Below are 19,960 nucleotides of genomic sequence, written 5' to 3' on the forward strand. Positions count from 1 at the left end.
CACAATCAAACAGAAGATTGCGGCAGAGGAACCGGGAAGAGAGCAGCTTGAAGCGGTAAGCTGTTTTCAAGTCTTTAGTTAACAAACTTTAACAAAAGACATCTAAAAAATTTGAAATAATTGCAAAATAATGCCGTCAGGTAATGCGCACCTAAGGGAGGTGTTTTGCGGGAGCTGGGGGTATCTTGGTGAGTACTCAGGAGGCCAAGAAGGGCACCCCAACCGACATTTTGCTGACGCATTGTGTAAGCAACCATTCTGATAACCGCTCAAACCGTCGGGACAAAATAATTTATGAAATTATAAGTCATCTTTCTAATACATATTTTTGGAAGGGCGTAAGATACGCCAACTTAAATATATTATTAAATATGAGAAAATCGCTCAACAAAAAAAACAATTCTTTCAAAAAGTTTAAAATTTATCTTTCTAATACATATTTTTGGAAGGGCGTAAGATACGCCAACTTAAATATATTATTAAATATGAGAAAATCTCAACAAAAAAACAATTCTTTCAAAAAGTTTGACATTGATCTTTCTAATACATATCCTATGGAAGGAGTTTACATTCACAAATAAAAACCAGTTCAAAATCTTATTACTCCTTGAATTAAAATCATTTAATTTCAAATCCATTCCAAATCCTTAAATCTGTATTAAAATCATTTTGCCAACAACCAACACAATACAAATTACATTTCCATATATCTTCTTGTCCATTTTAATTTTTTATCTCATTTTATTTAATTTTATTTAAAGCATATAGACATCGAGATCCTTTACACATAGTTATATAAAAGTCAAATACATAATAAATTCTTAATTCTAGAGATATCTCAAAATCTCAATTTTTTAATTTAAAATACCTTTCATTTTTCACAGTACTATCACAACAAACAAGCCATTTACTAATTAACACATATAAGAAAAATATCAAATTACAAAACAACTTTCAATATCATTCGCATCGAATTCTATTTTTTCATAATTATCAACTACATGTTATTATATAATATATGTCGGCGCATATTCCACTCTATACAAGTGTCAGACACACTCACACAAAGCTGTGAGATTCATACCTCTATCAGTAAGACTTCTCAAATCAAGAACACATATGTTTCACTATCGCACATCTGTGTAGGATCTAATTAACCCTTTGGACTGGTACTTCAAAATTTGATAATTTGATAATTTCATGTGATATCATCATTTGCCTTTAAAACAACTGTGCGTTAAACTAGACACGTTTCTCTATCATAATGCAAAATATCAAAGTTTGGGAGACTCCCAAAGTGTCTGAAACTGATCATAAGGGTGAAAAACCGTTTTCCAGAAGTTGGGAACGTAGGGTATTTTTTTTGTTTATGCTTCAGAATAATCGTATTATTTTCCAATGAAATTTAAATTTTCATATATAATTTTAGAAATTTTGATAATAAATCTATGGTGGTTTGATTTATTTATGGATAATTTGATAGAATATGAATAAAAAAATTAGATTAGAAGTTGAATAAAATAATAAATTCTTGTTTTTTTAGTTCAACTCAACGAGGAATGAGTATCCGATGTTCTTGTAGTCCTTGACATCAGCAAGAGCGCAACCGACGGTAGCCTTGCCGAATCCGTGGAGTGGGAATGTTCCGCTTGTCTGGATTCCGAATGTTGTAGCCTCCTTCTTTGTGACTGTAGCGAGGTACTTGCAGGAGAAGTGGGAGCAGCACTTGGAAGCACCACCGAACTTGGCTGTGATTTCTGGCTTCTCACCGTGGAGGTAGTCGATCTTAGCGCCATAAGAGCAATCCTTGCAGCAGCCTTCGAAGTTGAGGCGGCATCTCTGCTCACCGAGAACTGTGGCGATGAGGGAGGCCTTTCCGCACTTGAAGCTTTTGAGGCCGTAGATATCGACGGACTTGACAGCCTTGTTGAAGAAGAAGTGTGTGCCGATCATGGCCTTCTTAAGGTCAAGGAAGGCAGCGAATCTCTGATCCTTGCCATCCCAGTGAGTTCTGAGACCGATCTTATCAAGATCGTAGCGGATACGATAGTTGACATCTGGCTTTGTGTTGTTAACACCTGTGATGTCGAGGTAGCAGTTGACCTTGGAATCCTTGACAGCAAACTGCTTGTAGAGGTGGGCTTCGGCAGCCTTCTTGGCGGAGTTGTAGCCGAGTGTAGCTTCGTAGTGTGTGCATGTGCATTCCTTCTTGACACTGAATGTGAAGTTCTTCTCAATTGGGTTGATGCTGACTGTGACGCCGTGCTGCTTGAGATCTGGCTTAAGAACTACGCCAACAACGCCATCCTTGGCAATGTTGCAATCGACAGTGCCGACTGGTAATTTGAAGCTGCTGTTGATTGATGGATTCTGAAGTTGAAGGTCTGTGAAGACACCAACCTTGGCACCGTTCTCCTCAACACAAACACCAAGTCCTGGCTTGATGTTGAGCTTTGTAGCCTCATCACCGACAGTTTCGAATGTCTTTGGTTCCATTCCAAGAATGTGAAGTGAACTGTCAATGTGACTTTTTCGGTTAAAGCTGCTGCAATATGTTCATCATGTTGCTCAGAAAAATTCCTTTCTCTTCTCAAAGGTATCAAATATTATAATAAATTTGATAGAACAAAAGAACGATGGGGCCTCAAAAAACTATCGATAGTTTTTTGATATCACCAAATCAGCACAAATCAAAATCTAGCATGTACATGGCTACTCTATTACGATGCTAAATCTTAATACGATCATATGTTCTCCACTTTTCAATTTAGAGGTATTCAAAGATGCATGGGAAAAAAATTTCAAAACCCAAAATGTGAAGCAAATCCATCATTATCGAATTCAGAAATTTAACTACCATTCGATGCGTTACTTGATCACTCACATGAATCTATAAAAATCCGAATCTTTGGCCGAAATTCGAAATTTTCCCAGATTTGTCTTTGTGCAAATACTTTGATCTTATGATAAATTGCAACATATATAGAAGACTCAAGCTTTCTGTCCATTATTTTGAAGATTTGGCCCGTTACGACATTTTCTCCAATTTTTTGCAGGACATTTTCTTATGTTCGTATGAAGTCTGAATATACCATACATAGTAAAATGTATATCTAACTTGTATGACTTTCAAAACACTTTGTTCTATCTTGATAAAGGAACCGAGTAATAACATTGCATAGCCTTTATCATTTTTCTATAGAGCATTGAAAAATACCATAGGTGAATTGATATAAGAACTTGGTCTCATTTCAAAATATTGATTATTCAGGACATAAATTTTATATTTTTTTTAACATAAGATGAAACCGAACAAATCAACACCCTATCTAAAAGTATACATACCAAACTTCCGAATTTATGTTTACTTTTATACTTACTAGATCAATCAGATGTCATCATTATTTGTTTGCTGAGAAATAAGCTCAATGCTTAATTTTATGCATTTTATTCATACTTTAGGCGGAAGAAAGATATTATGTCACTATTTTTCCCCTCCCATTTTTCTTTCAAAAAGACCCGAATTTGAATAATGCTCATTGACATACATATTTAAACAATTACATTTCTCAATATTGTTACCTCCGGAATTATTTTAAATTTCCAAATTTAAACTTTTAGAAAATTTCTATTAAAAACTCCCATATGCTGATTCTCATATATGTTATAATTAACTCCAATTTTGTCATTTAATTAAGGCTGCATCTACCATTTTCTGACATTCTCTCAATTTTTTTGGCACCAACGACTTATCTAACAATTTTCTCTGATAAAATGTAAACATTTTTGGTAGGAAAAAAGTTATCATAAATCATAATATAGTACCTCCTATGACATGGCCTTCAATTCATATGCTTAAGGTTAATTTTCAACGATGCTTCACACCAGTTGTCAAAAATTTGAATTAACGTCAGATGGGCGTAAGTGCAGCCTTAAGATATATTGATTTTATGAGAGAAAGTCAAAAAGTGGTAAACGCAACCTTAAGAATTTTAATATTTGAATACTGGAAATATACATTATAAGTATTACACATGAATTGCAAATTAATATTTCTCATACTAACACGAAATATGACAATAATACTCTCAAATTTGAGGACTTTAGGTGTTGTAAAGCGTTTTCAAATGTAAAGTTTATTTTTTTATTTTTTTTATTTTTATTTGTTTTTAGAAATCGGCAAAAATCACAGGCATTCCCACCTGTAACGACACAAAATTGAGAGTGTTACGAACGGTAGTTTTAAGAGCGATTGTTTTAACCTACTTTAAAATTAATGAGCAGTTATTGGCTGAAACATGAAATTTGAATAAGCAATTACCAAAGTTACAGGATTTTCCATTTATTATGACCAATTAAATATTTGACATTTTCCGAATAGCATAGTTGGAAAATAAAGTATAGCAGCAATTCGATATGCAAAAGACATTAAAGAATACATTTACGCAGATTGATTTTTAAAAACACATATCGTATGCAAAATAATCATATTTGCATTTCTAGGAAAAAACAATATAATTTGATTTAAAAATTACAATTAATGATAAATATTAAAAAGTTTATATTATACTATGCAATATCTTTTTTTGTTAGTACTATGTTCAAGTAGTAGTATATGTTGACGGGTTATGTGACTTTTTTTGTAAACGTAAGAATTCATACAATATCGAGCGATTTTGTATCATTTTTTTTAACATATGAAGTAAAAAATGTATGATTCTTACGGTTTTGATTCTTACGTTTTTGAATAAATCAAGATTTAAAAAATTTTCAAAATTGTAAGACATTTACACACAACCCATACATAATGAAATAAAAAATGAAAAATTAACATTAATTAAACATTGTTTAAATCCTGAATACGGTGTAAATAGGTTTTTATTCTTACGTTTTTGAATAAATCAAGATTTAAAAAATTGACTTCTTACGTAAAATTAAAACTAAGTTAAATTTATTTTTTTATTTTTTAATTAATGATAAATGAGTGGATCAAGATTCGTAACCGTCAATCAATTAATGGATGCTCTTTCACCAATTCTTGAAAATGTTAAACAAGTAGATGTTTATTTCGATGATTATGTTGTAAATGAATGTTTTCATGATGTATTATTGAAATCTTGAGTTTTGCTAAGAAGATAATAAGGGAATCAAATTTTGTATTAGGAAGTTTGACCGACAAGAGTGTATTGTGCACTCTTGTCGGTCTGCATGTGTCATTCCGGGAGACATTGTCACTGCATGTCTCCCAGAATGAGACAATCTTCTGCAATCTACATAAACAAAAAAAAAAAAATAAAAAAATAAAATAATAAAAAAACGTAAGAATAAAAACCTATTTTAGCCCTATCTGTCAGCGTGAAGTTTTCCACATGGACTCTGTGTTAATAAAATATTTACTGTTTCAAATTCTGGATCTATCATTATTGAATCCACTAATGGAAAGTCTACCTTGTTAATGTCTACGTCTTCTGGTTGAGGATCACAATAATAGAAATCAATATTAACATTTAACATTCTTGCTAACCTCTCACTTTCTGATGAAATGTCAAATCCTTCATATGCATCTATGGCTTCATTTAAATAACTTCTACGAGTTTTAGGATTAACACCATCAGGAATGTTATAGAAGCGTTTAAATAACCTTCTACCTTCGGCTCTTATTTGATTATCATTCATTTTAGCTGTTCCATTTTTGTTCATTTATGTAAGAATAAAATAAATAAAAATAAAGTTTATTTTTTTTAAAGTCCGAGACTCAGAGAGTCCAGGGCTAAAGTCCATAAAATGAATTAAGAACACATAAATTTTTATCATCTGCGACGTGACGAATACATTTTAATTTACTCAAGAATGCGTACCCTGATACATTAAATCTAATTCCTGTCTTATTTAATTTCACAACTTTGAAAAGGAATGTATGAATAGCTATAAAATGATGAGATGATGTTTTATGGGTTGCTTCCATTTTTTCTGAAATAAATGAATAAATATAATGCTTATACGTTTTCATATCTTTTATGTTCTTAATAACGAATGGTATAGACCTTTCAACTTCGTCTTCCTTCGGTGCTGTTCTTTCATATGAAACATTATTGGTATCTTCAATAATGAAACCACAATCACATAAAATTTTATAGGTTCCAATTGTTTCTTTTGATATTTTATCTAACAAATCAAAAACTTTATCAACACCTGTACATTTATTTAAATAATAATTTGTGTAAATATCATGGTCTTCTTTCTTAATCGTATTTGTTGCATATGTTACATTTTTCAGTGCTTTTTTGAATTTTTCAGAATCAAGAGGAGGTGAAAGTAATATACATGGATAATCTCCATCGTCAATAAATTGTAACTTATGTTTATGAATAAATTTTGTGCCTTCTTCTGAAAGTGTTTCGTCAATATCACCATCTAATAAATTTTTAGTAGATTCCAAAAAGTAATTTTTATATCTTTCCTCATGTGATTTTTGAACTTCTGATTCTGAAGCTGGGATATTCATTAAACCCTCTACTTCATTCTCAGCATTTCTCAATTCCTTAATTTTTTCATCTATTTCATTTCTTAATTGTTCCAATTTCTCAATCTCATCGTTATAATATTCATCATCTTTAATTTTTTCTTCAAAATATTCAGGAGGTGTTTCAAGGCTCTCTGAGCCCAGGTCCTCTGGACCATAAAGAGGAATATTCTCCTGTTTTTCAACTTTTTTGGGATATAAATATCTCATTATAGCCTTTTTAGTAATTGGTCCGTTATATTTAAATTCATTCAACAATCTGGAAAACTCTTTCACATTCTGCATATATGTTGGATAAGAACCGTCTCCAAAATTTTCTAAAATATTTTCTAATTCTGAATTAGTGAACTTTAAAGATTTCAATGAATTAGTTGTTATACTCATTTTCTTACGAATTAAAAAATAAATTTTCATAAATGTAAGACATGAATTTTTAAAGTTTATTTTTTTATTTTTTATTTCATTATGGTAGTGAATCTTTTACTCGTTTATGAGGTCTTTGATTATGACTCCATTGATTCCATTCAGGATTTAAACAATGTTTAATTAATCGCGGAATATCTGACATCATCTATATATAGCTTCTTTTAAAATTAATGTTAATTTTTCATTTTTTATTTCATTATGTATGGGTTGTGTGTAAATGTCTTACAATTTTGAAAATTTTTTAAATCTTGATTTATTCAAAAACGTAAGAATCAAAACCGTAAGAATCATACATTTTTTACTTCATATGTTAAAAAAAATGATACAAAATCGCTCGATATTGTATGAATTCTTACGTTTACAAAAAAAGTCACATAACCCGTCAACATATACTACTTCAAGTAAATATTTTTCAATATCAGGTGAAGATTGTTTAATTGCAATATCCAAAGGACATATTAATGGAGCTTCATTTAGCAAAAATAAATATGGTAAGAAAGATAATATCATAAAACAACGATCAATTTGAAAAGGAAGAGAACATCGTAAAACAATTATCAAAATAAAAAGAAAGGTAATTCCATAAAACAATAATATATATGAATAGTAAGAAAATTCTATAAAACAACGAGAAATATGAAAAGAAAGAAAATAAGTTCCATATTAACATCAGCACCATGTTTTACTAAGTATTTGACAATTTCGATTGATTTCTTTTTGATTGCAATACTAAGAGAGCATTCATTAATATCAAGAGAATTTCATTATACAATGATAAACATGAAAAGAAAGATAATTCCATAAAACAACTATAAATATGTAAAGAAAGAGAATTCTATAAAACATTGATAAATTTGAAAATAAAGAAAATATAATGAAACAATGATAAATATGGAAAGAAAGAGAATCCTATAAAACGTTGATAAATTTGAAAATAAGGAAAATATAATGAAACAATGATAAATATGTAAAGAAAGATGATTCCATAAAACAACAATAAACATGAAAAGAAAGAGAATGATATAAATCAACGATAAATATGAAGAGAAAGAGAATATTATAAAATAATGATAAATATGATATGGAAGAGAATATAATAATACTATAATGAATATGAAAATAAACAAAATTTCATAAAACAATGGTAAATATGAAAAGAAATATAATTTCATGATACTATAATAAATATGATAAAAAAGATAATTCCATAAAAAGATGATAAATATTAACATAAAAAAGATGTAATAATATAATGATAAATATGTAAAGAAGATAACGTCATAAAACGATGATAAATATGAAATGAAAGAGAATTAAATTAGATAAAGATTAATATTAAAAGAAATACAACCCAGAAAATCAAAGATAAATATGAAAATAAAGAAAATAGGATAAAACAATAATAAATATGAAAGGAAAGAAAATTCCATCAAAAAATAATGAATATGAAAAGATATACAACCCAGTAAATCAATGAAAAATGTGAAAAGAAAAATAATTCCATAAAATAATGATAGATATTAAAAGAAATATAATTCCATAAAATAATGATAAATATGAAAAGAATGGTAATTCCATAAAGTAATGATAGATATGAAAAGTAAGAAAATTTGATAAAACAATAATAAATATGAAAAGAAAGAGAATAAGTTTCATGTTAACATCAGCACCATGTTCAACTAAGAATGTGACAATTTCTATTAAATTCATGTCGATTGCAATACTAAGTGGGGATTCACCAATATCAAGAGAATTTCATTAAACAATGATATATATGAAAAGAAATATAATTCCATAAAATGATTATATATATGAAAAGAAAGATAACTTCATCAAATAATGATTATTTTATAAAGAAAGATAATTTGGTAAAATAATGATAAATATACAAAGAAATATAATTCTGTGAATTAATGATAAATATGTAAAGAAAGTTAACTTCATAAAATAATGATAAATATGAAAAGAGAGAAAATTTCATAAAACAATGATATATATAATAAGAATGAGAATAAGCTTCATATTAACATCAGCACCATGTTCAATCAGAGATTTGGCAATTTCGATTGATTTCACTCTTATTGCAATAGTAAGAGGTGTTTCATTAATCTCAAGGGAATTTCATTACTCAATGATAAACATGAAAATATAGATAACTTTATAAAACAATGATAAACATGAAAATAAAGATAATTCCATAAAATAATAATAAATATGAAAAGAAAGGGAATGAAATAAAACAATAATAGGTCAGGTGAGTGGGGCTTCCAGGCGCGTTGCGCCCTCTAGCCCCGAAGATGTTTAGTATAAATGAAGTTTTTATTCGGAAAATTGTTAGTCTTCTGGTGTGAATTCGGAGGACTCTTCTTGGATAGAGTCTTGTATTTCCTCCTCCTCTTCTTCCTCCATTGCTTCTGGGAAGAAGCCTTCTTCTGGGTCGAAAACATTATATAATGTGTCACTTTTCACAAATTATATATGTTTTCATGTTTTGTCACTTTTCTGTCACTTTTCGGGTAAAAACATTTTTATTATTATATATAAATGAATTTTACAAAACCGCCGTTACCGTTCTTTGGAAATAAGAGTAGATGTAAAGATATTATATTGAGAGAACTTAAGAAACTACCGAATGGTCTAACATTTGTAGATTTGTTCGGTGGAAGTTTCTATATATCCCATTTATGTCATACCGTATTTCCTGACTCAAAGATTATATGCAATGACTTCGACAACTATATGGACCGTCTCAAACATATACCAGACACAAACAATATATTGAAAGAGTTAAAAGAAAAGATTCAGATAGGTAAGATGGAACGTATACCATTAGATAAGAAAAATATTGTGAGAGAGGTTTTGAAAAAAGCAGAATATATAGACTGGGATAGTATATCTGCTAGACTATTATATAGTGGTGCTATAAGAGTTCATGACATTGAAACACTTATGTCAAAAGTTTTATATCTTAACTATACAAATGTTTTCAAAGAGAACATAGAAAAATATATTGAGGGTATAGAGTTTGTGAGATGTCATTGGACAGAGTTGTATGAAAAATATAAAGACAAGGAAAATGTTTTCTTTATAGTGGACCCGCCGTTCTATAACACATGGGATTTTCAATACCAAGTAGACTGGACTTTGAGAGACTCTTTAGAAACTTTAGACGTTATACATAACCATCCATGCTTTTACTTTACATCCGATAAAAGTGGTTTGGAAAGTGTCATGAAATGGCTAGAAGATATAAACGACTATGAGTTTAGATATGACAAGATAGAATATGAGAGAGGTCCTATAAACTGGAGAAAGTGTCACAAAAAGAAATTTTATTAGTAAGTAAATGTGGTTTGAAATAGGACTACTTGTTTTAGGTTTTTTCCATTGTGTCATTTATTTATTTGACGTGGCAGAAAAGTACAGAGAATATGAAGATGAACCAATGCCTGCAAATGTTCAGTATATGTACTCGTAAGAGATATTTTTATCTAATATTAAATGGACGCACAGAACTTAGCGAATGCACAGCAACCTGGACAACCAAACCCAGAGAATATTCCAAATGAAGTTAGAATACAAACTGCAATGGCAAACTATGGTCAAGTGCCAACAGATGTACAAATGCAAACTGCCATGTCAAATGACGCTGCGTTAGGTTTGCCACCATGGTATGCAAATATGAGATGGAAAGAGTTTTATACAAACCCTGAAGTGGGATATAAACAACTTTATGCAGATGACGCGAACACAGGAGTTGACCCAGAATATGTTTTCTACCAGAGGAGAAACAGAATGTATGAGCTCCAGTTAAAGAATGCTATGGAACTCAACAGGAAACGTAAGAGACTAGGCGGACATTAGATTTTTACATATAGTAAAATGGGTTTCTTCAGTAGTATTGGAAACTTCTTCAGAAGAGTTGGAAGAGGTATATGGAATGGAATAAAATCTGTCGGAAGAGGAGTATGGAACGGTGTCAAAAATATTGGTAAAAGAGTAGGTCAGTTTGTTGGTATTATACCTAAAGACCCTGAACCAGAAGAACAAGCTCCTGTTATACAACAGCCTGAACCTGCACCACAGTCAAGTTGGCAACCAAATCCAATACCTCAACCGTATTAAAAAATTATATTTTTACTGTTCGATAGTAGTTGTATATGAAACTAAGTTCTAAGTAAAACGCATGGTATAATGGAATTATTCTTTTTCTTCCATCTGTAGTAAACCATACTTGAAAGTCTGAAATACTTCCACTTGGTGGTTCGTATAACTTTGTAGGTTTTTCGTAAAAGTCATTTGCCAAGCATAAGAAAGAGTTTTGGGCGCCAGAAAATGAAGCATGAACTATCACAGCATCTTGGTCGAAAACATCTTTAAATAAATATGGTTCATCTCTTGCATATCGACTGTAGATATTTGCTAAAGGAGGTTCAACTTTCTGATTTAACATTCTTTGCAAATAATACCATGACATTGCAGTGAATTCTGTATATATTTGTTCGTCTTTATTTGGATTGTCTTCGTAGATTTGAAATGACACTTGTGAATTTTGTTTGTCATATACAATTCTCACATAAAGTGTGCTATTGGTATTCGCATATTCATCAGCATATTTTGCATAACATGAATTTATTTTATCTTCTATATTTTTAATGCAGTCTGTAGAGAAGATGAGAGGTCAACTTGTATTAGCTCAATTTCTTCCCACATTTTTCGTTGCCCTTCAGATGTATAATCTATATGAAACCTTACAATAAATGGAAAACTTTTATCTTCTACAGACACAAACTTCATTCTACGAAAGCCAATAGCTTTTGTGACAGATGGGTCTCTTAACCTTCTTAATGGGTAGTCAAAACGATAGCCTTCATGCTTTACGGTATCTGTCTCAAACTTTTGACCGACATTAGTAAAAAGTTCATCTAATGGTTTAGTTGTAGCAACTCTAGAATTTTCTTTTTCTATTGGAAGCATATTTTATCTATAATAAAAATGTCAAATGAAACAGCGTCTATGAGAGAAATACAACACAACCGACAACTCATTATGCAAGCTCTAAATAAGAACACAACAAACTTTTCAAACTATTCTAAGATATCTGAGTCATTGAAAGAAGGAAACTTAAAACTGACAATAAACCCTATGACAGATGAGTTTCTGTTTCAAGACAATAAGAACCATACTGTCTGTATAAATCCAACAAAAGGAACTTTAAACGAGAAACCTATAAATGAACTTCTTTTGAAAGCAGATGTTGACAACAAAGCTGACAAAGAATATGTAGACGATGCAATAGCAAAAGAAGAAGAAAGAGCTAACAATGCTTATGCAACAAAAGAACATACTCATCCTGAACTAGCAGACAAAACATATGTTGACAATAAAATGTCAAGTGAAGTGACAAGAGCTGAAAACGAATATTCTAAAAAGACTCATATACATTATATTAACCAAATACCAAGTCTTAAGGAAACATTAGAGACAAAAGCAAATAAGACTCATACACATTCTATATCTCATATTACAAACTTACAAGAAACCTTAAACAGGAAAAGTGACGTTGGACATACACATACCATTGCAAATATTACAAACTTACAAGAAACCTTAAACAGGAAAAGTGACGTTGGACATACACATACCATTGCAAATATTACAAACTTACAAGAAACCTTAAACAGGAAAAGTGACGTTGGACATACACATACCATTGCAAATATTACAAACGAGTATATAAGAATTTCCGAAAAAGTGACACTTTCAATAGGGAGTAACACTTAAAAAGTGACAATTTAAAATTCACAATAAATAAAAATAATAATTTTTTTAGTCTATTAAATTATTCTTTTCTTTGAAATCCTCTAAAAATTCTTCGAAATGTTCTAAAATATAATCTGGAGAATTATAACAAAATTCATTAATTTCTAACATATACGTATCTAACAATTCATTTGGAATTTCAAACGATCTTAAATATGTAATTGAATTTTGTATCTTCTCATTTATTTGAGAAAGTTTTTCTTCAGCATTTTCCAATAAAAATCTTAATGGATTCAAATTGGCTTCTTGATTCTGAACAAAATTTAATACTTGGTATAAAAAAAAAAGGTAGTGGGGCTTCCAGGGGCTGCGCCCCTTCTAGCCCTGAAGATGTTTAGTATAAATGAAGTTTATATTTGGAGGGCTTCCAGGGGCTGCGCCCCTTCTAGCCCCTAAGAATTTTGCCCAAGACCCAAGAGGAGGACCGAACCCCAGCCGACCAGCCGGTGATAAAAACCAAAACCGTTTTTAAAAAGTGACAGACAACTCCGTTTTTTAAAAGTGACAAAACCGTTTTTCACTATATAAGAGATATGCAAACAAAAAAGTGACAGCCGCATGTTTTAAACTACAAAAACCGTTTTTTACTTCACTTAAAATGCCACGTAAGCTACGTAAGAATATACGTAAGAGGAAGAGAGCATTGAAACATCCAATAGTAAAACTGACACCACAACAACAGTTGCAACAACAAATGATGAATGACCCCACTATGTTGCAACAAATGTCAAGCAACCCTATGCTTTTAAACCGAGTTATTGGTGCACAGAGTGGAGGTTTAAGAGCGGCACTTTTAGCGAAAATGGCAGGCTATGGTGGAGCTGCAGACGGAACAGCTTATAACCCTCAAAGTCAAATGAATTTGAGTTCACTCAAAAATCAAATAACAGATGTCAAAAAGTCAAACATAGACATACAGAAACAAATAAGTGAAAACGAAAAGAAACTAGAATATGACAGACACACAAAGAAACTCAATGAGTTAAACGTAGAGAAAAAGAAGAAAGAAGAACAACTGAAAGAACTAAGTACAGAGGAATATGCGAAAAAAGTGTCAGAAAAAGCAGCAGAAGTAGCAAAAATGGAACAAGATGTTATAAATTTGAAAAACCATACTACTCAATATAAAGTACTGAAAGATGAAGAAATAAAACAAAAAGCCCTGAAGACATATATGGATAGCGATGAGTATAAAAAAGAAGTTGAAGCAAATGTAAAGGCAGAAAAACTTTTACAGTTGCAAAACCAAACCGTACAGTATGAAAACTTAGCACAAGAAAGTAAAAATAACGACGCAGCCATGCAAAAGGCAATGAAAAGTGCAGAATATATAAAAGCTAATAATGACTGGTTAGATGCCCAAGCCAACGCTAAAGCAGCCCAACTTATAGGGTCAATAAGGACAAAAATACAAGCGGATGAAGACAGTTCAAATGAAGCTTTAATGAATGCTGACTTTAAGAATGCCTTCGAAGCTCTTCATAGTAAGGTGAAACAAGTGAACGATTTCTCATCTGGAAAGAAACTGAAGTCTGAAGGTTTCGACAAAGAGTTAAGAGAAGTAGCACAAAATATGACGAAAATAACAGATGCAGCAACGAGACAGGCAGTTCAAAGTGCTTCTGACGCCGTTAGAGCAGCTGTTGTGGAAAGTCAAGAAAAAGAGTTACAACAGACCAAAACAGACCTAGTAAATGCTTTCTTAAGAACGAAAAGTCAGGTAGGACATTATGCTGCAGATGGAACATATGTGCCAGCTGGTGGAACTTATATACCACCAAACCCTCCAAGAGAAGCACCTGCACCAGGACTACCTAAAACATTTACATCGTCACATGGACACAGACACAGGCATGCACCAAAACCAACACAACAACCAACAGTTCAAAATCCAGCACAACAACAACAACCAACAGTTCAAAATCCAGCACAACAACAACAACCAACAATTCAAAATCCAGCACAACAACAACAACCAACAATTCAAAATCCAGCACAACAACCACCTCCACAACCAGCACAACAACCAGCACAAACAGAGCAAGGACATAAAAGAAGTAGAGAAAAAGGAAACCAAGAATTCTTAAAAATGCTTAAGGAAGATTATGGTTACCCAGATACTCTTGACTTTAGTGACAGATATAAAGAAGCTATTAGAAAGTTCAAGGAAGGAAATACTGACCCGAACCTATTTAGCTTTATGGTTCAGCACCAAATGGGATATAATTTCAAACCTGGAAAATACAAGCTCGCTAAGGGATATGATTTAATAGCATATCATCCAAATGACATGAATGAATTTACTCCGAGATATTTGGTGTCAGAGCTAAATGATAATTCAACTCTCTTCATGAAACGCGTAAAAAATAGAGACGGAACGAAAGAAGAAAGGTTTATGAGTCCGGATGACTTAGATAGGGAACTTTTTAAAAACGGTCTCGGAATATATGAAATGCCACCAGATGAGGTACAAGAAACTCCACAGGAAGAAGTTCAGATACAACCAGACATGGAAGAAATAGTTCAGCAACAACAGCTAGAAGAGCCTGAAGGAAACGAACAAGTCCCTCCTTTGGAAACTAACTTCACAGAACTAGATGAAGATTTGGAACAGCCGAAAAATCTTGACCCTCAACAAGAGTATGAGGTGAATATGGAATCTTTCCAAGAGTCTAAGAAAAATTCGGCTGATAGTAGAAGAATATCGAAAAATGTTCGCCGACATACAAAAGACTCCAACATCAGATGAAAATATTCAGCATAGAATGGAAGTACTGAAAGATAATGTACGCAAATACAATAATCCTTTTTACTTACGACCATATAGCGTTCAATCTTTGGCTGAACTCGGTGAAAATAAAAGGTTAAATTTCAACAAAACATATAGAAATGAAACATTGTTTAAAGTTCATTCAGAACCTAACCAATATGGAAACAAACCTACTTTTGTTTCTGCAGACTATGGAACTACAATGAGATGGGGTCATAAAGCTAATCCGGATAGGTGGTTCATAAACTTACAACCACAATTCCAAGAAGTTGTAGACGCAATGGAAGTGAATGGTGAACCAGATATAGCTGGTTTTCAGCGCGGCTTTAATGCCATTGAAAGATATGAAACATGCAGATATTTTGGACCAGTATGAAATGAACATGGCTGATGGAAATATAACACCTGACGTTCTAGAACATTTATCTCAAAGAACTACACAGAACCATAAAGATGGTATATTTGGTGAAGAGTTTAGAAAGAAAGTTAGGGAGAGAGAAGGAAGAGAACCTATTGTACATGACCTTGCAAACGAAAGTTTGCAAAATGTCATAAAAACTTACTTTGCAGACAATGAACCGAGAAGGGATGAATATTTAAGAAAACTCAAATGGACAGTACCAAATGAAATGTTAGTATTGAAAAACATGTTCCTTGACAAAATAAAACCAACTACAGAAATAAATGACACAAGACTGAAACATTGGGTAAAAGCTTTCCCATTCACAAAAGATATTATTGGTAACATGGAAAGAAAACCAGAATGGCTACAAAAACATATATTTGGAAACGAGCTTATTCCATATGGACAAGCTCTGTTTTGAAGAGCTTGAACCGGAAACTCAGGAAAGAGTCATGCAAACAATACGCGAAGACTCAAATACAAACTATGACAAAATCTTTCTAGGATATAGGTTACCTGAGATGGGCGACCAGAGCCCAAAGGCAAAAAGGACATGGGAAAATTTACAACATACTAGGTGAACATGAGGCAAAGATGCAACAACTTGAAGCAGAGGGCAAGTTACCAAAAGCGACACCAAAGAAGAAGAGTAGAACAAAGTGAAAGTAGTGAAGAAGTAACTTCATCTAGTGAAAGTAGTGGCAATGAAGGAAAAAGAAGAGTTAAAAACTCAGTCAGGAAGAAAGTAAAGCTTGGTCCAAAACAATTATGACACATAAATCCAACTATTCTATATTTTTACCCATATGAAATGTACGCCGCTCAGAATATTACGCCAACAGTTTTGGATGCCATGAACGGAAATGTTTCCGAATGGTATAACGAATGCGACAATGCCATTAGAAGGTCAGAAATAGTTCCTGGAACTTACGAATATACAACTGCTGTTTCTTATGGAAACGTAGGTGAGTTTGGAGAAGGCTCTTCAACAACAGTAGATATTGCTTGCGACAGGTTTCATATTATTTCTATTGACAACTCATTCTTATACGTGGAACAAGACATTGAAATAAAACCTTCTGCCAAGTTGTCTGACAAGAAAGGTTGCAATGGAATTTTCTATGTCGGATACCAATATGCTCCAGAAGTTTTCATGGGATATAAGATATATTCTAACTCTGACTTAGTTCAAACAGTAACATGGGCAAACTATGAATGGTTCGCTTTGAGAAACTCAGTACAACCACAAGCTAGAGAACAAACAGACCAGTATGCAACTATTGAGAAAATAAGAAGACTTGACCCTAACGTTCCAGGAGTTTATGTTAACCTTTCTGGTTCAGATGGAACTGCTGTCACTAAAGTTAAAACTGAAACTTAGAGTTCCTTTGTCATCTTTCCTCTTTCAGGTTTTTAAGATACTTGCCAAACTGGGCAGGAAAAATTTCTATCGAACTTACTCCAAGCAAAAATAACTTAGTCATTGCACCAACACAAGACCCATTCACTCTTACAGACGTAAGGGGAACAAATAAACATCATTCGCCGAATTTTGCAAAGACAAAGTTGACTTAGACTTTGGTTTCTCAAACTTCAACAATGAAGTAAACTATTATTTCAATGCTGCTGGAGATGCTTGGGACCCAATTAAGTTCACATGCGAAAAATTTGAATGCAAGAGAATAGAAAGCAGACTTGCAGTCTATATGTTGGACCCAGATATTTCAAATGCTTTAGCTGCCAAATATATTGCAGTTCCACTTATGTTCCCTATAACCAAATATCTGTCAAAGACTTTGCAGGTGAAGTTGGAAACCAAAGTGCTGACCCAGGTGCAAGAACAGATATTGCTTTAACAACTGCAATGAAACATGCAGATACTATGTTTGTACTGTTCAGACGAACTATAAATGACTATTCTTGTTTCTACAACCCTGGTATTAAATATCATATAAACATAGATGGCAAATATTATCCAAGAGAAGAATATTCTACAGTTGAGGATATGAGGTCATACAACTTGACATTAGATGCTATGAACTTTAACAACAACTTCACAACAACCATTAACCTGAAATGCAGTTCTATTATGCCATATGTGAAAGTATGGACTCATACAGGAGGTCAAAAAATCAATATACAATGGAGACCGTTCAAACTTTTGGCTTGGCATTCCATTTTGCTGACTCAGAAGACTTTATGGGTGGTATTTCAACTGTTGGTACAGTTCAAATACAATACTGGTGACAGAGACGGTCCAGATGAATTGAAAGCAAAGAAGTTTACAAAACCAATAGCACTTTTCACGGAAGATGCTCTTTTGAAGATTCGTTCGATGAAACCTGCTGGGGCTCCTCAGATTGGCATAACGACAGCTTCCATCGAGCAGATTTTGGCAGCAGGTCAGTAGTTGTTCTTGAACTGACTTCTCTCCGTCAAATATTGACAGTACGCCAGTTTTGACATAATATTGTATTATAAACTTTCCTTTAGTAATATCTGTAAGTTTTGAAGTTATATTTTTGTCTGCTTCAAGAACTTTCACCATTTCAGTTATACCAACTTTCTTTGCTTTATGAAAATATTTAGGTTCAGCAAAGACTGCTATTCTATAACATTTTCCATTGTTTGTGTAAAGAACTATTCTGTCAATGTATTTGTATTGTTTGTGAGTATAAACTTTGTTTTGCTTCAATTCGAAGAGATATCCGAATACGTCCATCTTTTTATTCTAAGTAAAATGTCATTTCCGAAAAATAGAAGCGTAAGTGTTTCAAAAGGTTTAATGGCGGTGGCAGATGTGTGAAGTTAAATTCACCAACTCAAACAAACAGTCAAAGTGTTATTGTCAATGTCAAAGACAGAGATGTTGAAGTGGGGAAACCATACGAAGACGAAGATGGTATAACAATTGTTCCTGTAAAAGAACCAACCTATCCTGAAGTTTAGCAGAGACTTAAGTTCTGTTGCAGATATTTCGAAACGACTACCAACAACTGAAAGACAAACTTCAAACTCAGGAGAAGATTTGTCAAGCTTTAAGTATAATGTTAAACTTGGTCGAACACAACCTGTAAAAGTGAACTCATATGTATGCGCACCTCATGAAGTTTTGAAAGAACTATTGAAACTTTTGACAGAGGCAGACGATATAAACATCAAAGAAATAGAACCCGACATTAGTTGCTGTGGTGTTTCAATATAATGCACATTGACAAGATATACGTTATGAAAGGAGGTGAAACGTTGAACTTAAAATATAGTTTCCCAGACGTTATAAAATATTTGACGACCACAACATTTCATTAAAATTTATTTGCTAAGTAAATGGCAGAAGACATAATGGTTTATACTATTACGACTAAAAACCCTGAGTCATATAATTCTATAACAACAAACTTACAAAGTCCTCAAGGACGATATTGTAAACTAACCTTAAACACAATGACGACTAAAGCCTGTTTTTGCTCTTTTGACACCAGAAGACTTTATTGTTGTGAATGGTAAAAAATACTCCTTTGAAGATACTTACTCAGATATACCACCAACAGGTTTTGTTGACTTATTTAATACTTTAAGTACGGGTGTAACATGTGCTGCAACTAGAGCAGGTTTCATTATGTTTGGATGTCCGACTGAGTTTACTATAAACGATATGAGCTATAATAAAAACTTATTTCTGGTTTTTACTACCAACAGTTTCCTATAACAGGAAAAGGTGTCATACAAGGAATGTCTATTCCATTGACATTAAGCACACCAATCTTATATATTGTTTCAAACTTAGGTTAAAGTGTTATTCGAGTGTCGACAGAAACTATTATGACCAAAGATACTTATGCGTATAAAAATACTTTCTCTGCTGGTTTGCCTATTGTTCATTCGAATGCAGAATTTTCAACCTTTAGTGAACTCAAACACTTTGGCAAGTATAACGTTGACATTAGTTGACGCAAACTTTGTTCCTGTAAAACTTTTATGTCCTATGTATTTGTCAATGACGGCAGAAAGTTTC

The 19,960-nt window shown here is 32.4% G+C and overlaps 7 protein-coding genes and 2 pseudogenes across 9 annotated transcripts, besides 4 other annotated features; 4 read left to right on the forward strand and 5 right to left on the reverse strand.

Moving 5' to 3' along the window:
- Positions 1 to 1,494: 1,494 nt before the first annotated feature.
- Positions 1,495 to 2,512, reverse strand: TVAGG3_0437370 (uncharacterized protein; the record flags this gene model as incomplete). The annotated part of the gene is made up of 1 exon (XM_001304673.2): positions 1,540 to 2,496. The coding sequence occupies one exon, from the start codon at positions 2,494 to 2,496 to the stop codon at positions 1,540 to 1,542; it is 957 nt and encodes a 318-aa protein (XP_001304674.2).
- A 1,181-nt stretch (positions 2,513 to 3,693) lies between these two features.
- Positions 3,694 to 3,726: a mobile genetic element.
- Positions 3,727 to 3,827: 101 nt separating this feature from the next.
- Positions 3,828 to 3,936: a mobile genetic element.
- Positions 3,937 to 5,343: 1,407 nt separating this feature from the next.
- Positions 5,344 to 5,700, reverse strand: TVAGG3_0437400 (uncharacterized protein; the record flags this gene model as incomplete). Its single annotated transcript, XM_051234073.1, has 1 exon — positions 5,344 to 5,700. The coding sequence occupies one exon, from the start codon at positions 5,698 to 5,700 to the stop codon at positions 5,344 to 5,346; it is 357 nt and encodes a 118-aa protein (XP_051103803.1).
- A 70-nt stretch (positions 5,701 to 5,770) lies between these two features.
- TVAGG3_0437410 (uncharacterized protein) lies at positions 5,771 to 6,907 on the reverse strand (the record flags this gene model as incomplete). Its single annotated transcript, XM_051234074.1, has 1 exon — positions 5,771 to 6,907. The coding sequence occupies one exon, from the start codon at positions 6,905 to 6,907 to the stop codon at positions 5,771 to 5,773; it is 1,137 nt and encodes a 378-aa protein (XP_051103804.1).
- A 3,630-nt stretch (positions 6,908 to 10,537) lies between these two features.
- On the forward strand, positions 10,538 to 10,813 carry TVAGG3_0437420 (uncharacterized protein; the record flags this gene model as incomplete). Its single annotated transcript, XM_051234075.1, has 1 exon — positions 10,538 to 10,813. One exon carries the CDS (start codon positions 10,538 to 10,540, stop codon positions 10,811 to 10,813), a length of 276 nt encoding a protein of 91 aa, XP_051103805.1.
- An 18-nt stretch (positions 10,814 to 10,831) lies between these two features.
- Positions 10,832 to 11,074, forward strand: TVAGG3_0437430 (serine threonine-protein phosphatase family; the record flags this gene model as incomplete). Its single annotated transcript, XM_051234076.1, has 1 exon — positions 10,832 to 11,074. One exon carries the CDS (start codon positions 10,832 to 10,834, stop codon positions 11,072 to 11,074), a length of 243 nt encoding a protein of 80 aa, XP_051103806.1.
- A 4-nt stretch (positions 11,075 to 11,078) lies between these two features.
- Positions 11,079 to 11,402, reverse strand: TVAGG3_0437440 (uncharacterized protein; the record flags this gene model as incomplete). Its single annotated transcript, XM_051234077.1, has 1 exon — positions 11,079 to 11,402. One exon carries the CDS (start codon positions 11,400 to 11,402, stop codon positions 11,079 to 11,081), a length of 324 nt encoding a protein of 107 aa, XP_051103807.1.
- A 1,277-nt stretch (positions 11,403 to 12,679) lies between these two features.
- Positions 12,680 to 13,052: a mobile genetic element.
- A 632-nt stretch (positions 13,053 to 13,684) lies between these two features.
- Positions 13,685 to 15,389, forward strand: TVAGG3_0437460 (annotated as a pseudogene). The gene has a single exon. A coding segment is annotated over exon 1 (1,705 nt).
- Positions 15,390 to 15,886: 497 nt separating this feature from the next.
- TVAGG3_0437480 lies at positions 15,887 to 16,608 on the forward strand (annotated as a pseudogene). Its single transcript has one exon. A coding segment is annotated over exon 1 (722 nt).
- Positions 15,887 to 16,608: a mobile genetic element.
- A 1,640-nt stretch (positions 16,609 to 18,248) lies between these two features.
- TVAGG3_0437490 (uncharacterized protein) lies at positions 18,249 to 18,667 on the reverse strand (the record flags this gene model as incomplete). The annotated part of the gene is made up of 1 exon (XM_051234078.1): positions 18,249 to 18,667. A coding segment is annotated over one exon (419 nt), but the record flags the coding sequence as incomplete, so codon positions are not given.
- Between the last annotated feature and the right edge of the window lie 1,293 nt (positions 18,668 to 19,960).

The sequence above is a fragment of the Trichomonas vaginalis genome, chromosome V (assembly GCF_026262505.1).
Source record: "Trichomonas vaginalis G3 chromosome V, whole genome shotgun sequence".
Taxonomy (NCBI): domain Eukaryota; phylum Parabasalia; order Trichomonadida; family Trichomonadidae; genus Trichomonas; species Trichomonas vaginalis.